The sequence below is a fragment of the Delphinus delphis genome, chromosome 17, assembly GCF_949987515.2.
Source record: "Delphinus delphis chromosome 17, mDelDel1.2, whole genome shotgun sequence".
NCBI lineage: Eukaryota > Metazoa > Chordata > Mammalia > Artiodactyla > Delphinidae > Delphinus > Delphinus delphis.
Genome location: NC_082699.1, coordinates 65,260,063 through 65,277,175, shown reverse-complemented (window position 1 = coordinate 65,277,175; position 17,113 = coordinate 65,260,063). Strand labels below are relative to the sequence as shown.

At 44.9% G+C, this 17,113-nt stretch overlaps 1 protein-coding gene across 1 annotated transcript in view; it reads right to left on the bottom strand.

The window, feature by feature from the left end:
- Positions 1–17,113, bottom strand: part of FER1L6 (fer-1 like family member 6) — a 126,477-nt gene that overhangs the window by 87,222 nt on the left and 22,142 nt on the right. Inside the window, exons 10-14 of the mRNA XM_059995163.1 lie at positions 13,181–13,530; positions 8,974–9,082; positions 8,063–8,234; positions 4,085–4,205; positions 1,420–1,520 (exon numbers count right to left, since the gene is read on the bottom strand). Of these exons, the coding sequence (XP_059851146.1) occupies positions 1,420–1,520; positions 4,085–4,205; positions 8,063–8,234; positions 8,974–9,082; positions 13,181–13,530 (853 nt within the window). The remainder of the gene's footprint in view (positions 1–1,419; positions 1,521–4,084; positions 4,206–8,062; positions 8,235–8,973; positions 9,083–13,180; positions 13,531–17,113) is intronic.

Here is a 17,113-nt window from a genome sequence, read left to right as displayed (position 1 = left end):
AAAAGTTATTCAGCTATTAATTTGCCCACAATTTCTAAAAATATGACCATGAAGCTTTTAAGGATGCTTCAAGGGATTTGCAGGTGACACTTAGCTCACAGCAGGAGTAGCACTGATATATATTGCTTCTATATGAAACACAGAAAAGAAAGAAAGAGAGAAAAAACTACATATTTATTTCTTTGCTTTCTTTTTTTTAAGTAAAAAAGGCTTGGGTAGTTGAGAGATTAGGAAAGACGAAACTTACAAAGCTGAACACGAGAATCTATTAATTTTTTTCTCTCCATCACATGAATAGCCATTCCTTTTCCATTGATTCTATTATAACAAATTCTCATTATTGCTCACGTCTTGACCCAATTCATCAGGTTGTTTCCTTATGGGGAAGGCAGCCTCTAAGATGGCCCCAATGATCTCCACCTCCTATTCTTCTTGCCATTGTGCAATTCATCCCCTTTGAATGTGCACTGGTCCTAGTGACTTGCTTCTAACAGAAGACATCAAGACTGATGGGATGTCACGTCCAAGATTAGGTTATAAAAGACCGTGATGTCCGTCTTATTGGCATGTTCTCTCTGACTCCTCTTTCTTACTCATTCTGATGCAGTCAGCTGCCATGTTGTGAGAGGTAGCTTGGAGAGGCTCACATGGCAAGGAATTGAGGATGACCTCCAAACAACAGCTAGCAGGGAACTGGAGTCCTCAATCATCCTCAATCCAACAGCTCATGAAGAACTGAATTCTGCAAATGTCCGTATGAGTGATCTGGGAAGTGAGTCCTTCCCAGTTGAGCCCTGAGGTAACTGTAGCCTTAGTCAATGCCTTGACTGCAGCCTGGGAGAGGTCCTGAGCCAAGGACCCAGCTAAGCCACACCTGCATTCATAACCCAAGAAATTGTGAAATAATAAATATGTGTAAGCCACTAAGTTTGAGGGTTATTGTTACTCTGTAATAGATAACTAATACACCCTGTTTTTTCATCTTTTATTATATTGTCTACCTCCTGGAATAAAAGTCATTAATTGGTGCTTATTAATGTAGTGTATAAAAATTCTATTAAATAGCATTTGATATAATTTATCCATCTACTTGCCAAATAGTTGTTGAGTACCTATCAGATGCAAAGAGCCATGCTGGACACTGACACTACCAGCATTTTTCTTGTTTCATAAAATGTCTCTGCAGTCTTTCTTTTCTTCTCTTTTCCTTTTCTTTCCCCCCTTTGCTTTATGTTTTAGTTAAGTGTCAGGAAGCAGTAGTGAGCCCACAGTTGCAGCTAAATTACTGAACAAAATTAAGATGGATATAACACTATTCAATGCCCATATGAATGCATGTAAAATCGACCATTTTCTAAGTAGTTAAAAGCTGATTCCATATCTGCTGAGCTACCCAGATGACAGCTGTCTCTGCAGTACCTGCTTTGACTGACGAAGTCAGTGAGTACCATCTTCATTTTCTCTTCCGGGGCTTCCTCTGAAATCTTAATCAGTTCTTTCACTTCCTCTATACCTTCATCCTGAAAACAAACCACACAGGTGGGGGGATGAGAGGTGGGAATGAGACACCATAGTGGAGACACTGATTCTAACACTCACAGAAATAATATCGAGCTAATATTTTGTTTTGAAAATGAAGGAACATATCTCTTGTTTTTTCGTGTATGTCTGAACAGGGAAATGCCACTGCATTCTAACTTCGAACCTTCCTTTCTTAACTGGAATTGGCCCAGATTCAAGTCTTCTCCTGTGTTGCTCAAACTCATTGTTTCTGTCCCAGATTTATTCATGAACTGAGTTCCATTTATTTAGAATCTACCTTGTGAGGGAAACCTTAATGTCATGGGAAATACCTAACAAAGTAGAGTAAATTAGATAGAATTATCAAAAACTTCAAAAGCAATGTTCACGCCAGTTTGTTATATAGGAGTATAACCACACTGGATAATCCCCGAAACTAACAGGCTATCAATTCTTCTGATTATGGGGGTTTTTGTCAGGGGTGGGGTGTTGAGGGAAAAGAAGACAGGTTGTATATGACATTGGCTATATGCTTGTGTACTTAATCATTGTACTTTTCCTTTGGATCCTAAATTCTAGGGTTCCATTTCATGGCTTGGAGGAAAATGGCACCCAAGGGGCAATGTACACGTCACCACTGCTTTGCTAGAATTTACAACAACGACATCCTCCATCACATACCTAGGGACATATATTTCCCTCTTTGCCCCTTCACTATAAGGCAACACTGTGGAGCGGTTAAAGGTTTAGGCTTGGGAGTCAGACTACCTACGACATCCAAATCCAGGCTTTATCAGGTGACCTCACCCACTTCTGCCCAGTTTCCTCATCTGTAAAATCTGGCAATAATGGTACCCACCTATAGCCCTATAGGGAGATGTGAACGTCTTCAAACCATGCTTCGTGCTTAGTAAACATTCAGTCAGGTTAGCCATGATATGCCACGCATGGCAGGGATCCTGGCTCTGAGAAAGAATTAGAAACAAGTGCTCAAGGCTACTATGGCCTCTAGGGATAAAAAAATTCTGATTTGTTTTTTCAAGCCTTTTAGAAATAAACTACTTTGTCTGAAGGAGAAGCAAGACCAGCCGTAAAAAGCGAGTCCATGGCCTCCCCATGGCGTGACTCCAAACCCAGCCTCCATGACCGCTTTCAGACTCCATCTCCATGATGCCTGCAATCCCCATGGCCAGAGGCAATACTGTGTTTTGTTTTGTTTTGCTTTGTTTTAATTAATTAATTTATTTTATTTTTGGCTGCGTTGGGTCTTCGTTGCTGCATGCGGGCTTTCTCTAGTTGCGGCGAGCGGGGGCTCCTCTTCCTTGCGGTGCGCGGCCTTTTCATTGCAGTGGCCTCTCTTGTTTGCGTAGCACGGGCTCTAGGAGCGCGGGCTTCAGTAGTTGTGGCTCACAGGCTCTAGATCGCAGGCTCAATAGTTGTGGCACCCAGGCTTAGTTGCCCCACAGCATGTGGGATCTTCCCAGACCAGGGCTCGAACCTGTGCCCCCTGCATTGGCAGGCGGATTCTCAACCACTGCGCCACCAGGGAAGCCCCCAATACCGTGTTTTACACAATTGGAGACAGAATTATAAAGCAAACGGGAGAGAGAAATGTGTGCTTTCCTTCGTGTGGGTTTTCATGGAATGAGAGGGATCAGACCAGGGTCCCCTGGTGAGGCACAGTGGGACAGAGAGGAGAGGACACTGCTCGTGAGATGTGTGGGCTGGAAAGAGGAATGTGGAGTAAACGAAAAGGAATCACAAAGGGAGGGAGATACCAAAGGAGCAGTGTTCCCAGGTTTTCTTCCCTGCCTCCACCCGGCAGGGGTTGGGTGGGACGGCCTAGTATTTTTCACATATAGGTGCCATTTTAAATACTTTCACACATTCAATTCCTCAAATAATTCTGAAGGAAAAGAGCAGGATATGATGGAAGAGGGTAAAAGGGAGCGAGTAAGAAGGTTTCTCTGAGAAAGTGCTTAAGTATGAGCCCTAGAGGTTGACTGGGCTTCACAGGAGAAACATGAAGGGGAAAAGCAGCCCTGACAGAGGGAACAGCATGGAGGTGGCTAGGAGGCACAGAGGAGCCTGGTTTCTTTGAGGCACTTGAAAGGAGACCAGCGTGCTTGGAACACAGTAAGGAGGAAGAGCACGTGAGATGTAGGACTGGAGAGGTGTCAGGGCTTGAACTTGGAGGAATTGTCCACCGTGTTAAGGACTTAGGATTTTATATTAGTTGAAGCTAAGATCTATCAATTTTGTGAGAAAGCTGTCCATCCCTTGCCTTTGGAGATTGGGAAAGTGGCCTAACTCTAGGTCCTATAACAGTTAGAAGCAGAGCAGGGATTTGAATTTGGATAATTTGATTTAAAGTCAAGGGATTTTGCAAAATGTATTCTCGTTCCCCTGGGTCCGTGTGGTAGGAGCCAGGTGTCCTCCAAATGTAGCAGCCTCAATTCACTTGTATTTAAACTGAGGTCAAGACCCTCTACTGGGTGGAAAAAAATCCCCTTTGCCTCCAGCTTCCCAATATTCAAATCCATCACCTGTCAGAGTCACCTACCAGGAGGTCCGCCATTTTCTCCAGCATGTTGGACCAATGCAGCCTAAACGTCTGGTCTCCCCAAGAACTGATGAGATAGACACAGGGCTTCTTGGCCTCAAATGGCAAATAGTTGTAATTCCTGGGAAAACACATTAGGTCTGGAAGTTAGTTGGTGATCAGTGTTTTTCAGACAATCCCAGTAACCTGTTCATGTTTGTATGTTCTGGGTGGGTTGGGGGAAGGGTGATGACAAAATAGTCAAACTATTAATTCCATCCTTAGCCTTTACTTGGGGATCCATAGACAATAAGCAACGAACTGTTATACGGCTACAGCGGTGAGGTAATAACAGCTACCACCCTCTGACCCAGGGCAAAGTTTAGAAATGATCTCACAAGAGGGAAGGCAAGCCCTCTTCAAGGAGAAATTCTCTTTCCAATTGAGAGAAGAGAGAAAGGAGAAAAACTAACATCTTTTTCCTTTTAATGTCTATATGCTGGGCCCTGACTGTGTAAGGATCAACCGAGATAACAGATGTGAATGTATTTTATAAACTGAAATCGCTAGAGAAATCTAAGAGGGTAATAATATTAATGAAGATGAAGTCATGTGCTTCAAACTAAACGTCAGCATCCCATGGCTTGCCGTCCATTCATCCATCCATACAAAATGTATTGTTGCTGGGCATTGGTGCCGGTAATGCAGATGACCTGCTTGACTAAGCAGGGACGAGAGGGATGGCAAAGTAGCTGGAAGGGGAGCTGTGGAGCCAAAGAGAATGAATGGCTGATGGCGATGGTTGGATGTGCCTAAATGATAAGAAAAAAGTTAAGAGGATGAGACTGAAGACAGAAAAGAAGGAACTAACCAGTAGAATTCAGTTCCCAAGGAGGAAAGGGATGGATGTGAAAGCAGGGAAGATGGGAGAGGTGTAGCAAAAGGCTGAAGTGCCCTGCCTAAAGACAGCGATATTCTTAAGTAGGTTTGCCCTCAGCCGCCTGTAATTGTCCCATACACACCCGAGTCTGTGTGAAGAGAAACGTGGAAGGCAGGCCAGTCTTGTCATGGAGGCAACAGACAAATTGTGTGTGTATGTGCATGTGTGTGTATGTTGTGTGTGCACATGCGTGCATGTGTGTGTGTGGTGGTCCATTAGAGAATCTTCCAGTTCAGCTGCTGCCACCCTGGCTTGCCACTATGTGGACAGAGCCTCGATATAGTGACAGGAATATAAAGCCCCAAAACACCAGCATGGCATCTTGGTCTCTTCGAGCCAGCCTGTCAGGACTAATGGGAGGTCCATCTGAGGGTTCCGTAGAGCTCTCATTTCCTCTCAAACCCTTCCCACACTACATCCCCTGCCATCCCCTCCAACAGTCAACAACAGGCTAGTCTAACAAGGTGGGGATGTTTTCACTGCCAAAAGGATCCCGGCGAAAGGATGCAGAGTACCAATGAGAGTCTCATAAAAGCCTCCCAGAGCTGCAGATCCCGTTCATTGATGTCCTCAGTTTCGAGACTGGACAGAGAAGCCATTAAAGGGCTGGGAAGTTTGGGGTCCTTTTTGGTGCGTGTAAAGGAGGGTGGCTGCCAGGGACCCATAAAAAAGACCCCAAAGAAGGTGGTCTGTGGGAGGGGGAGGGTGGTCCATGGGAGAGACGGGATTTAGAAAATGTAGGCCATGCTCAAAAATTATTATTTTCACTTACTGCTTCCTACTTTGTCCCAGACAGTCGCTTTCTGTCCCTTAAGCTCGTTCTCGCCCTTTAGGATGTCGCCCTTGTTGTGACCTTTCCCAACTCTTCACCTCCTCCACTGCCCGCCTCTACCCACATAGTACCCTGTGCCCAACCCAGTTATAGCATGTGCTTAACTCATTCAGAAACAGTTATGAGCGTCTACTATGTGCCTGGCATGGAGATGAGCAGATCCAAAGGTGAACAAGACACAGTCCTTTGCCCTCAGGTACTCACAGTCTAATAGGGAGACAGACTAGTAAAAATATCTTAATGCAGTGTGATTAGTGTTTGATGCAGGTGAGTAGAGAAGGTCCAAATAAGACTTGGGATTCAGGGAAGGGAACTTGAACTTAGTCTTGAAAGGTAACGGAAGCGAGCAGTTCTGAGGAGGGTGCTTGTTGCTTCTGGCAGAAGGAAGAGCGTGTTCAAAGGGCCAGACACGGCAAACCACAGGACCCATCTGGGGAATGGTGGTGCGGGAACGCTGGGGTTTGGGGAATACCCAGAGGTTATCGTAGAGAAGTGGGTAGGGATCAAATCAACAAAATATGTCCCCTGGGCTTCCCTGGTGGCGCAGGGGTTGAGAGTCCGCCTGCCTTTGCAGGGGACAAGGGTTCGTGCCCCGGTCCGGGAAGATCCCACATGCCGCGGAGTGGCTGGGCCTGTGAGCCATGGCCGCTGAGCCTGCGCGTCCGGAGCCTGTGCTCCGCAACGGGAGAGGCCACGGCAGTGAGAGGCCCGCGTACCGCAAAAAAAAAAAAAAAAAAAAATGTCCTCTGAAATTAATTCTGAAAGCCACAGACAGCGAATGTATAATGTCAATCAGGGGACTGGGGAGTTCAGATAGACAGTTCGGTGAATTTCTTGAAACAGATCCAAGCCAGGTAAGAGGTGTTTAAAATAATTGAGGCCAAAGGTGCTGACAGGCCAGATTCAAGAAATGGCAATAGAGGACACACTGGAGAACTCGAATTGACCAGACTTCATCACTAATTGGATACGGGTAGGAAGGGAAAAGCGAACACTTGCCAACTTTCTGATTTGTGGCTCGGAGGATGCAGACAATGTTATGACCAGTCTCTGAGATGGGAAAGATAGGAAAAGGGGCAAAGTTGTCTGTGAAGACAATGAGTCTGGTGAATAATCCAGGGACCCCCAAATGGAGGTGTTTGGACCTGCTGCTCAGGAAAGAAGCCCGTCTGGGGAAATAGATGTGAGAGTCATTATTCTAACAGTGGTCGGTAAGCCATGGGTTCGTGCCCAGAGAGAGAAGAGCGAAGATTGAAGAGAACTAACGATGTGGTTCCCATCCCCTCACATGTGAACAGGGAGAGCCATGTTCTCTTATGACAATCCAGTGAGATCATATTTTTTTACTCATGGCATAAAGCTCAGAACACAGAAGAATCTCTCTACGTGTGGCTTTCCCGTCTCATAAACCATTTGGTTGACATCACTTTCTTAAGACAGTTCTATAATTTCACTTCTCTTTGCATGTTGAAATGTTATTTGGATTAACGATCAGTGAGGGCACATGCAGGTGCCCCAGCAGTTTTCTGAAACGGTCTTTTCTGGTGGCTGACGCTCATTTTTGAGTTCTTCAGTTTGATGGTGGGCAAAAATAAGATAATAAATCATGTATCTAATAATTCCACCAACTTGAGTTTACCTTATATTCAGATGACTATAACAACTGTTAATAGGATTTGGGATTGAAATTTTAACATCTGACCTTCCTACCTTGTTATGCTTCAAAGTTATAGAATGAATGGAGCTTCAGATACGATAATAATAACCATCATCATTGCTCTGCCCTTACATGAATCCCCTGGATGTGTCGTTTGGAGAGCTGTCAACACGTTACTAAGAATTCAGGAGTGGCACTTACCATGTTGCCCTTGTTTGCACCTTGTTCTTTTTTTTTTTTTTTTTGCGGTACGCGGGCCTCTCACTGTTGTGGCCTCTCCCGTTGCGGAGCAACAGGCTCCGGACGCACAGGCTCAGCGGCCATGGCTCACGGGCCCAGCCGCTCTGCAGCATGTGGGATCTTCCCGGACCGGGGCATGAACCCGTGTCCCCTGCATTGTCAGGCGGACTCTCAACCCCTGCGCCACCAGGGAACCCCTGCACCTTGTTCTTATAAATAAGATAAAGAATGTTTCCAGTTTTAGGGAAGAACTGAATCAAACAGTCCCAGAAATTGGTCAAGCTTCTACTGTCAGAAACCCCGGCTACTCTCACCTGCTATGTCTCCTACCTGTTCCCTTCTGTCACGAGTGGCTTCTCGGGGTGAGTGGTGGAGACCATGGGCATGGCTGTGTCCCCTTCTCCTTCATGCAGCAGTGGAAGGGCATCTTCTTCAGCTGAGTCAACTGCCTTCTTCCTATCGCCATGATGCGATCCCCCATCAATCAAGTTCCCAAAGTTACCTGAAGAGCCAGTAGTAAGGGGAGAAGGGCCAGGTGTCAATAAGCAAAATCAGGCTGCTTGGCAGAAAGGATCCAAGTTTATGTCTTCCCAGGGCAGGGAAATAAGCTCTCAGTATGAAGGTAGAGTGATGGGCAGACCAAAGAAATAAGATTAACAATGACACTAAGCCATCATCAACATACATCTTAGGGTTTTTTTGTAAAAATTACTTAAGTTACAAATTAACTGGATTCCGTCTCCATTTCCTTCTGCTCCACTGATGGAGAACTTCCCAAATATAAATCAAGACCTTCTCTGATGGAATGCTCTTTCTTGGAGTGGTTTTCCCAGATGTACATCAGTCCAGGAAGATTGCTGGGAGTTATAACAGCACCTATTATATGTGTGGCATGTTGCATGCATTAACTCATTAAACGCTTGCAACAGCTCCATGAGGAGTTATCATTATTCCCATTTTATAGACGAAGAAACTGAGACCCAGAGCAATTAAGGGAACCAGAATTAGTAGTCCAAGTCTGTCTGAATGCAAATTATACTCTTAATCCTTTTTTTAAGTATGAAAATAAATCTATCCCTTACATATTGACACCAGAGTGGACAAGGATTTATTCATTTCTTCCTGAGGTGCAAACCTCCAGCAGAGTGCTACCATCTTCACGTAACACACTAATTCATTTATTTAAGAGGTAGGTTTAAAGTTCATGCCATGTGCCAGGTGCTGTGCTTGTCTGCACTTACCAATAGAAACTTCAAAGCTAATGGGTTTATCTCCAATCCTCCGGTCAATCATGGTAGCTTCAAAAAACGCTCCAAACAGTAAAAATTCCTCTTGTTTTTCTGGTACAATCTATAGAAAGAAAAAAATACATTAGACAGGGCTGCCTCTTTTTTTAGCAGGAGGAAGCTGAATTAGTGATGCCAACCCGGTCCAAGGTAATTTATAGAAACCTGAGTCTTGATGTCAGCCTGAAATGGCACATAGTTTCCCCTCTAATCAGACTGGCAGAAACCAGGACCTACAAATTACAAATCCAAATTCAGCCATTTATCTAGAATGATGTAGTCTCCACCTCCTGAGCGTCAACCTTACAATCAAATTTCCTTTTATTTTAAAGGTAAGCTTGGTATACATATCTTTCTAAGAGGTTGATTGTTCAAGGAGCATGTGTAGCTGGGACACCACATGACACAGCATCACATTTCTGAGCGAAGAGGCTGAATGAGCTGGATTTATAGTCTGTTCTTTCTGGTTTTACCCTTGGACTTATTAAACTCAACAGAAAAAGCAATACAGTTCATTTAAGGAATAAAGCAGTCGTGGCTTCATAGATTAAGAGCTCCCTTCAATCAAGAGCCCTGACCTGTGTTCCTCTCTCTTTTTTGAGACCCTTCCTTCACACACGAGCCTCCTGTGCTGTTGGCATCAGCAGGAAATGTTTCTGTTGACCAGAAAATGTGGGACAGGGTGGGGACCTAGTGCTGGCTCTTAGTCACAGAGCACACACCACTCCCACCTGCCACCACTGTGTCCCTTGGCTGTAAGCCAGCCCCTTATCGCGCCTTCATGGGGCCAAGTTTACTATCTGGGAGGAGGTTAAAAACCACTCAGAGACCTGAAGGGAATGGAGGCCATAGAGCCTGGAAGAGGGACAGCAGGTTCCAAGGCCAGCCAATCCCCTCTTCAAATCCCAACTCTGCTACTTCCTAGCTGTTGACTTTGGGCAAGCCATGCCCATTGCCCGGGTGTCATTTTCCTTGTCTGTGAAATAAACATCATAGGAGGACCTACGCGGGGAAGAAATGAGATCATCCATGTGCAATACCTATTATAAAGCCTACTCATATCAATGCTGCAAGTGGCAGTCACCATAAGTATTTCAACTATAATTCATGTCTTAATCCCACCCACCCTTCAAGGTCCAACCCAAATGCCTCTTCTCCTGGAAGCATCCACTGACTCCCTGAGTTAGAAAAATGATGATGGTAATGTTTACAGAACTCTTACTATGTGTCAGATGTGGTATTAAGAATTTTACCTACATTACCTCATGTAATTCTCATAACTATCCTAGGAGGGGGATCTTTCTATAATACCCATTTAAAGATGAAGACACTGCAATTCCATGAAAGATTAAGATATCTGCCCAAAGTTACTAAACATGACTAATACTTATTGAGCACTTACTATGTGCCAGGCTCTGTTCTAATAAGCACTTTGTTGTATTAATTCATTAAACCCTCACTGTGAGCCGATGAAGTAAAGGTTATTATTGGAAATAAACCTAAGGAGCTTATGTCACTTGCTCAAAGATTCAAACAGAGGGAATGTTTGTCCAGAGGCTGGGGCAGTAACCACTGCACCATACTGCCATGTCTTAAACCCAGCTGTCTTACTTGGGAGCCCAACATTTTAATCATTATACTGCACTCACTCCAGGAAATAATAGCACTTTCTCTGTCCCTACTTATCACATTTATCACTTTCCACTTCCTGTATATTTATTATGTCTTATCTCCCTTTCTATAACCATAAATTTCATGGAGTCAGACTCTACTTTTATTCCTTCCAATGCTGAGGATGTAAAAATGAATACAAAGTTTGACCTAAGGGAGAAAATCTTTGATGGTGGTGATGAGGGTGAGTTTTGAAAGCCAGCAACATGGGATTTCATTTGTCCAGATATGCAATGAGAGTAAGGCTGCAGCAAAGGAGACTAGAGCTGGAGGACCCTGGAGAGCTAAAAAAGAAGAAGATACTGCAGAAAAAGGATGTTACCACGTTGGTAAGGGCAAACTCTGAGCTGTTGAGACTCTGGGAAAAGGAGGAGCCCAGTGTGGTGGTTTTAAAATATGTCCACAAATTCTTGGAAAATCTTCCCCTTAAAAGGTGAAGGCTAATTCCCCCCCACACCCCTTTCAGCATGGCCTGGACTTGCTGCTCATTTCTAACAATTAGAATGTGGCCTAAATGTCAGGGTGTGACTTCCATGGATGTGGTCATAAAAGACATAGCAGTTTCTGCCTTGCTCTCTCTTGGATCACCCACTCTGGGGGAAGTCATCTTCCATGACGACACTCAAGCAGCCTATGGAAGGGTCCATGTAGTAAGGAACTGAGGCCTCCTGCCCACAGCCATGTAAGTGCGCCATGTTGGAATTAGATCCTACAGCTTGAGTCAAGCCTTCAGATAACTGCTGCCCCTACCAACATCTAAATGGGAACCTCATGAGAGATTCTGAGCCAGACCCACCAAGCTAAGGTATTCCCAAGTTCCTCACCCACAGAGGAAATAAACATTTGTTTATTTCATGCTGCTAAAGTTGGAGGTAATTTGTTATACAGCAATAGATAACTAATAAACACAGCAAGGAACTGACCACAAACCAGAAAGTCAAGATTAAGAGAGGAGGGAGAAGAAATAAGGGTTTGAATGAAATAAAAGTTTGAATGAAATAAGGGTCTGAATTTTCCCCCTCAGACCACGCAATAGCCAAGATGACCCCCTGGCCTTGTAGAAAAGTGGATGCTCTACCCCACCTAAGTTCCCAGTCACCCTGGCTTTCTGCTAGACTTTACTTTTTCAGATGACCTCAGCAAAATACCTTGAAGATATTGACTTAGGTTAAAGAAATCTTCAACTAGCCCCTTTCCACTTTGCAATCTCTGTTTAGAAAAGAATGGGACATTCAACAGGGACAGATACAGGGGATATCAGTTTAGGTGGCCACTAAGCTACCCACAATTTTTGGCAAAGTCCAAAAAAAGTCAAGCAGGGTGGAGAGCTCTGAATAACCTTCCCCTGGTGGTGGGAGTAAACCAAAGAAACACACTGGTAACCACAGCAACAGCAAAGGTATTGCCTGCTCACCATGGATGTGCTAAGAACTCTGCGGACCATTTTACAACTATTCCCTCATTCACTCCAGGAGGTGCCTACGACAGAGGGACCATTACCACCCCATTCTGTTGATGAGTAAACTGAAACACGGAGAGGTGTTAGTATCAGAGCCACGAATAGGACCAATCCCCAAGATTTCCAACCCTGAGCTACAACCTCTCCCCCGCACTGTTTCTTAAGATTTACTAGCTCCCAGCAGTAAAATTAAGTGGCTCTTCCAAAGCTAAGGTGACCCACATACTAAAAATCCTTCCATCTGTCTAGTCTCTACCAGGAATGGACAGCTCAGGAAGACTGGCCATTACCTCCCTTCCCCATCTAAAATCATTGCCTGGATGACCTGAGAAACACACTCCCAGAGGTAGAATCATCCAAGCTATAATCTAGCCACCAAAACATAAAATTCCTTCGTTTGCAACTACAAAGCACTATTGCTGAACTAAACGACTGAGAGGATATTCATGGTCTGTATTCCTCTTGGAGCCCCAGATCTCTCTACCATAACACAGAACTGGGCTAAAAGATGCTGCTGTGCATTACGTTGAATCACAAGCAAAGGTAACCATTCCTTCCAGCTGTGATTTCCCCACAGCCGTGGGGGGGCGGGGGCAGGAGAATAGGTTTCTCACTTTCTTTCATCCCACAGCTTGTCACCCACTCTTCTTCCTCTTCATCCCTCATCCCACATTATCTCACATCCAGAGCGTACGCTAAGCTCACAAAACTAAACAAAATTAGGCCACGGATAGACTTCAGTCCATCACCCCACCACCCACTCCCACCAGCTCCCCCAGAGCACTTTTATTTCTCTTTTACTTTGGTTGCCATGGGAATCCGTACTTGGGGGGGACGCGGATGGAATGTATCATGAGCAGATGGCCGTGATGTGAGCAGGAAGAGGCAGAGGACCAGCCCTGGAATACAGGGCTGAGCCGACACGTTTTGCAGGGGCACTGTCACCTCTGCGGGTCTTTGGAAGCCTGTGGCAGGTGCTGTCCCTGCTCTGGGCTCAAATCACAGACGCGGTGGAGCAGCGCTCAGACCTACCTCCAGGGGCGCATCGAAAGGCTCCACCTCGACCTCTGTTGAGTTGGTTTTGTCCGAAGCCTGCTGGGCTTTTCCATCAGTTTCGTCACCCTTGTCTTTACTTGAGCCTTTGGAAGATTTGGAGTCTTTGTCCTTTGAAGACAGCTTGAGCTCCTTGAGAGCCTTGGAGAATTTAAACTCCTGTGTCCCTCCTGAGAGGATCTCCACAGCAATCTCCACCAAAATTCTGCCCCTGAACGACACGCCTTCTCTGAAACCTTCATTCAGTTCCTGGTAGTCTTCCATCAGACTTTGGTTCCTGGGTGAGCCATACAGGTTAATCCAGGCAGGTCCGAATGTGGGTAGAAATCCTGTAAAGATACCAAGCTTCAGTCGCCTAGTTATGCTTTCAAGCTGTGGCTATTTTTTGCTTTACGAAAATTGTGCACATTCATTTAGAAATGTAAAATATAAAGATAAGACAAGAGAAAATATTTACAGAATATCCTGTCACGGGGAGTTCCCTGGTTGCCTAGTGGTTAGGATTCTTGGCTTTCACTGCCATGGCCCAGGTTCAATCCCTGGTTGGGAAACTGAGATCCCGCAAGTTTTGGGCATGGCCAAAAAACAAAGCAAAACAAAACCAAAAAGAATATCCTGGACTTCCCTGGTGGCACAGTGGTTTGATCCCTGGTCCGGGAAGATCCCACATGCCGCGGAGCAACTAAGCCCATGTGCCACAACTACTGAGCCTGTGCTCTAGAGCCCACGAGCCACAGCTACTGAGCCCGTGTGCCACAACCACTGAAGCCCACGTGCCTCAACTACTGAAGCCCGCATGCCTAGAGCCCGTGCTCCGCAACAAGAGAAACCACCGCAATGAGAAGCCCTCGCACCGCAACAAAGAGTAGCCCTCGCTTGCCGCAACTAGAGAAAGCCCACGTGCAGCAACAAAGACCCAACGCAGCCCAAAATAAATAAATTAATTAATTAAAAAAAAAAGAATATCCCATCACCAAAAGCCACAACCACCATTTTGCTACAATCCTTTCTAGTCTTTCTTCCATGCATGTCTACGCTTGTCCACAATTGTAGTAAGACTATGAATGCCAACTTGCTTCCTCATCTGTTCACTCATTGATCAAACATTTATTGACTCCTAACATGTGCCAGGCATCATGGTAGACACAAAACACAGAGCCCAGTAGCGAATAAAGCAGATACAAACATTAAACAAATAAATATTCACATCACATTACAAATGCTATGAAGGAGATGTATCTTGGGCAGCAAGGACAAAATACAGGCTGGTGTGGCGTGGAGAGAGGAATTAGGCAGAGAGAGAGGAGAGAGAGTTCTGGGCAGAGGGAAAAGCACATGGCAGTTGGAAAGGGGCTTGGAGATAGAAGGAACTGGAAGAGAAAGCCAATGTGGCTGGAGTCCAGAGAGTGAGCGGGTGAGAAGAGTTTGGAGAGGTGAGCAGGTCTCCGGAGGCTTGATAAGGATTTTGGACTGTATCCTAGAAATTATGGGAATATTTTAGAGGGGTTTAAGCAAAGATGTGACCTAACCGGTTGTGTGTTTTTAAGATCACCCTGGTTGCTATGTGACGGGTTCTAAGGACAGACGTGGGCCGCTATATGTAAAATGGGTAACCAACAAGGACCTACTGTACAGCACAGGGGACTCTGCTCAATGTTATGTAACAACCTACATGGGAAAAGAATTTGAAAAAGAATAGGTACATGTATATGTATAACTGAATCACTTTGTAGTACACTTGAAACTAACCCAACATTGTTAATTAACTATACTCTGATATAAAATAAAAAGTTAAAAAACAACTAAATAAAGTGCTAGGGCAAGTCCCGAATCAGTCATCTTCAAAGGTGGAAACAGAAGTCCATGCTGGTTTGATTTTGTTTTGTTTTGTGTTTTATTTTGCATTCGTTTAGTTTCCTGTTTTAGTACCATGTTTTTGTCAAGACTTTAGCTTTTCTCCTAAAATAGAAATAAGTAAATAAATAAAAATTTTTTAAAAAATGAATGGATGTGGGCACACTGGTTCAAGCACCACTTCTCCATCAAAACTCAAGACGTGGGCTTCCCTGGTGGCGCAGTGGTTAAGAATCCGCCTGCCAATGCAGGGGACATGGGTTTGAGCTCTGGTCCGGGAAGATCCCACATGCCGCGGGGCAACTGAGCCCGTGCGCCACAACTACTGAGCCTGCGCTCTAGAGCCCACGAGCCACAACTACTGAAGCCTCTGCACCTAGAGCCCGTGCTTGGCAACAAGAGAAGCCACCGCAATGAGAAGCCCGTGCACTGCAACGAGTAGTAGCCCCTACTCACCGCAACTAGACAAACCCCACGCACAGCAACGAAGACCCAACACAGCCATAAATAAATAAAATAAATAAATTTTTAAAAATTTATATTAAAAAAAACCTGAAGACAGGGGTGGCTTGGACCAGGGCGTTGGTAGTGGAGACTGAGAGAAGTAAATATTCTGAGATATGTTCTAAATGTAGAACTGAAATGACCTGGTGATCTTAACTTACTCTTAGCATAAGTAGTTTCCCTTCTTAATACAGAGCATTTGGGAAAATATACAGTGTCTATGCAAACATCTCTTTGACAACAGAATATTCCATTTTGACAGGCAGTATATAGCATGGTGGTCCTGAGCTTGACTGCCTGGGTTCAAATCTCAACTCTCAGGTCTGCCATTTTCAAGCTGTGGAAGTTTTTTAACTTCCCAATGCCACGGTTTCCTCAACTGTAAAATGGGGGTGCTAACAGTACCTATCTCACCTATCAGGATTAAAAGAGATAATATTAAGTGCTTCATACAAGTCTTTAGGAGATGTCTAGAATATTAGCCATTACTCTTAATAAGTATATATATCATAATTTGCTTAACAATCCCCCCGGTTTTTTTTTTGTTTGTTTGTTGTTGTTGGTTTTTTTTTTTTTTTGCGTTACACGGGCCTCTCACTGTTGTGGCCTCTCCCGTTGCGGAGCACAGGCTCCGGACGCGCAGGCCCAGCGGCCATGGCTCACGGGCCCAGCCGCTCCACGGCATGTGGGATCTTCCCGGACGGGGGAACGAACCTGCGTCCCCTGCATCGGCAGGCAGACTCTAAACCACTGCGCCACCAGGGAAGCCCATCCCCCCGCTTTTTGACGAGGAAAAGTTTCCATATGCTTTACTGTTATCGATAGTTTTATGCCTGAAAACTTCCTCTCTCCATTCCCCCCCGTCCCTCTCCCATGGCCCCCGATGTCTACTTTTAAAACCATTGTTATACATCTCCCTGAACCCATCAAGATGTTTCTGAAAAGTTGTGGGTAACCTGTTTGTTTTTTTTTAAATTTACTTATTTTTGGCTGCGTTGGTTCTTTGTTGCTGTGCGTGGGCTTTCTCTAGTTGCAGTGCGCGGGCTTCTCATTGCGGTGGCTTCTCTTGTTGTGGAGCATGGGCTCTAGGTGCGTGGGCTTCAGCAGTTGCAGCACGCAGGCTCAGTAGTTGTGGCTCACAGGCTTAGTTGCTCTGAGACATGTGAATCTACCCGGAACAGGGCTCGAACCCGTGTCCCCTGCATTGGCAGGTGGATACTTAACCACTGCGCCACCAGGGAAGTCTGTGGGTAACATGTTTATGTCTGGTTGAGAAATCCTGTAGGTGGACAGAGTGTGTTTTCTGCATAAAGAAATCCTGTGGCAAATCCTCCCACATCATGAATACTTAAACAGTAGATATTTATTAAGGCCTTTCTATGGTGTCACTCTGTGCAGGGCACAAAAATGTGTAAATCTCGTTCTCTGCTTAAGCCAAGCCTTCAGTATAATGTGTATGTATGTGTGTGTGTGTGTGTATATATATATATATATATATATACACACACACACACACACACACACACACACACACATATACACAAATATAGACAT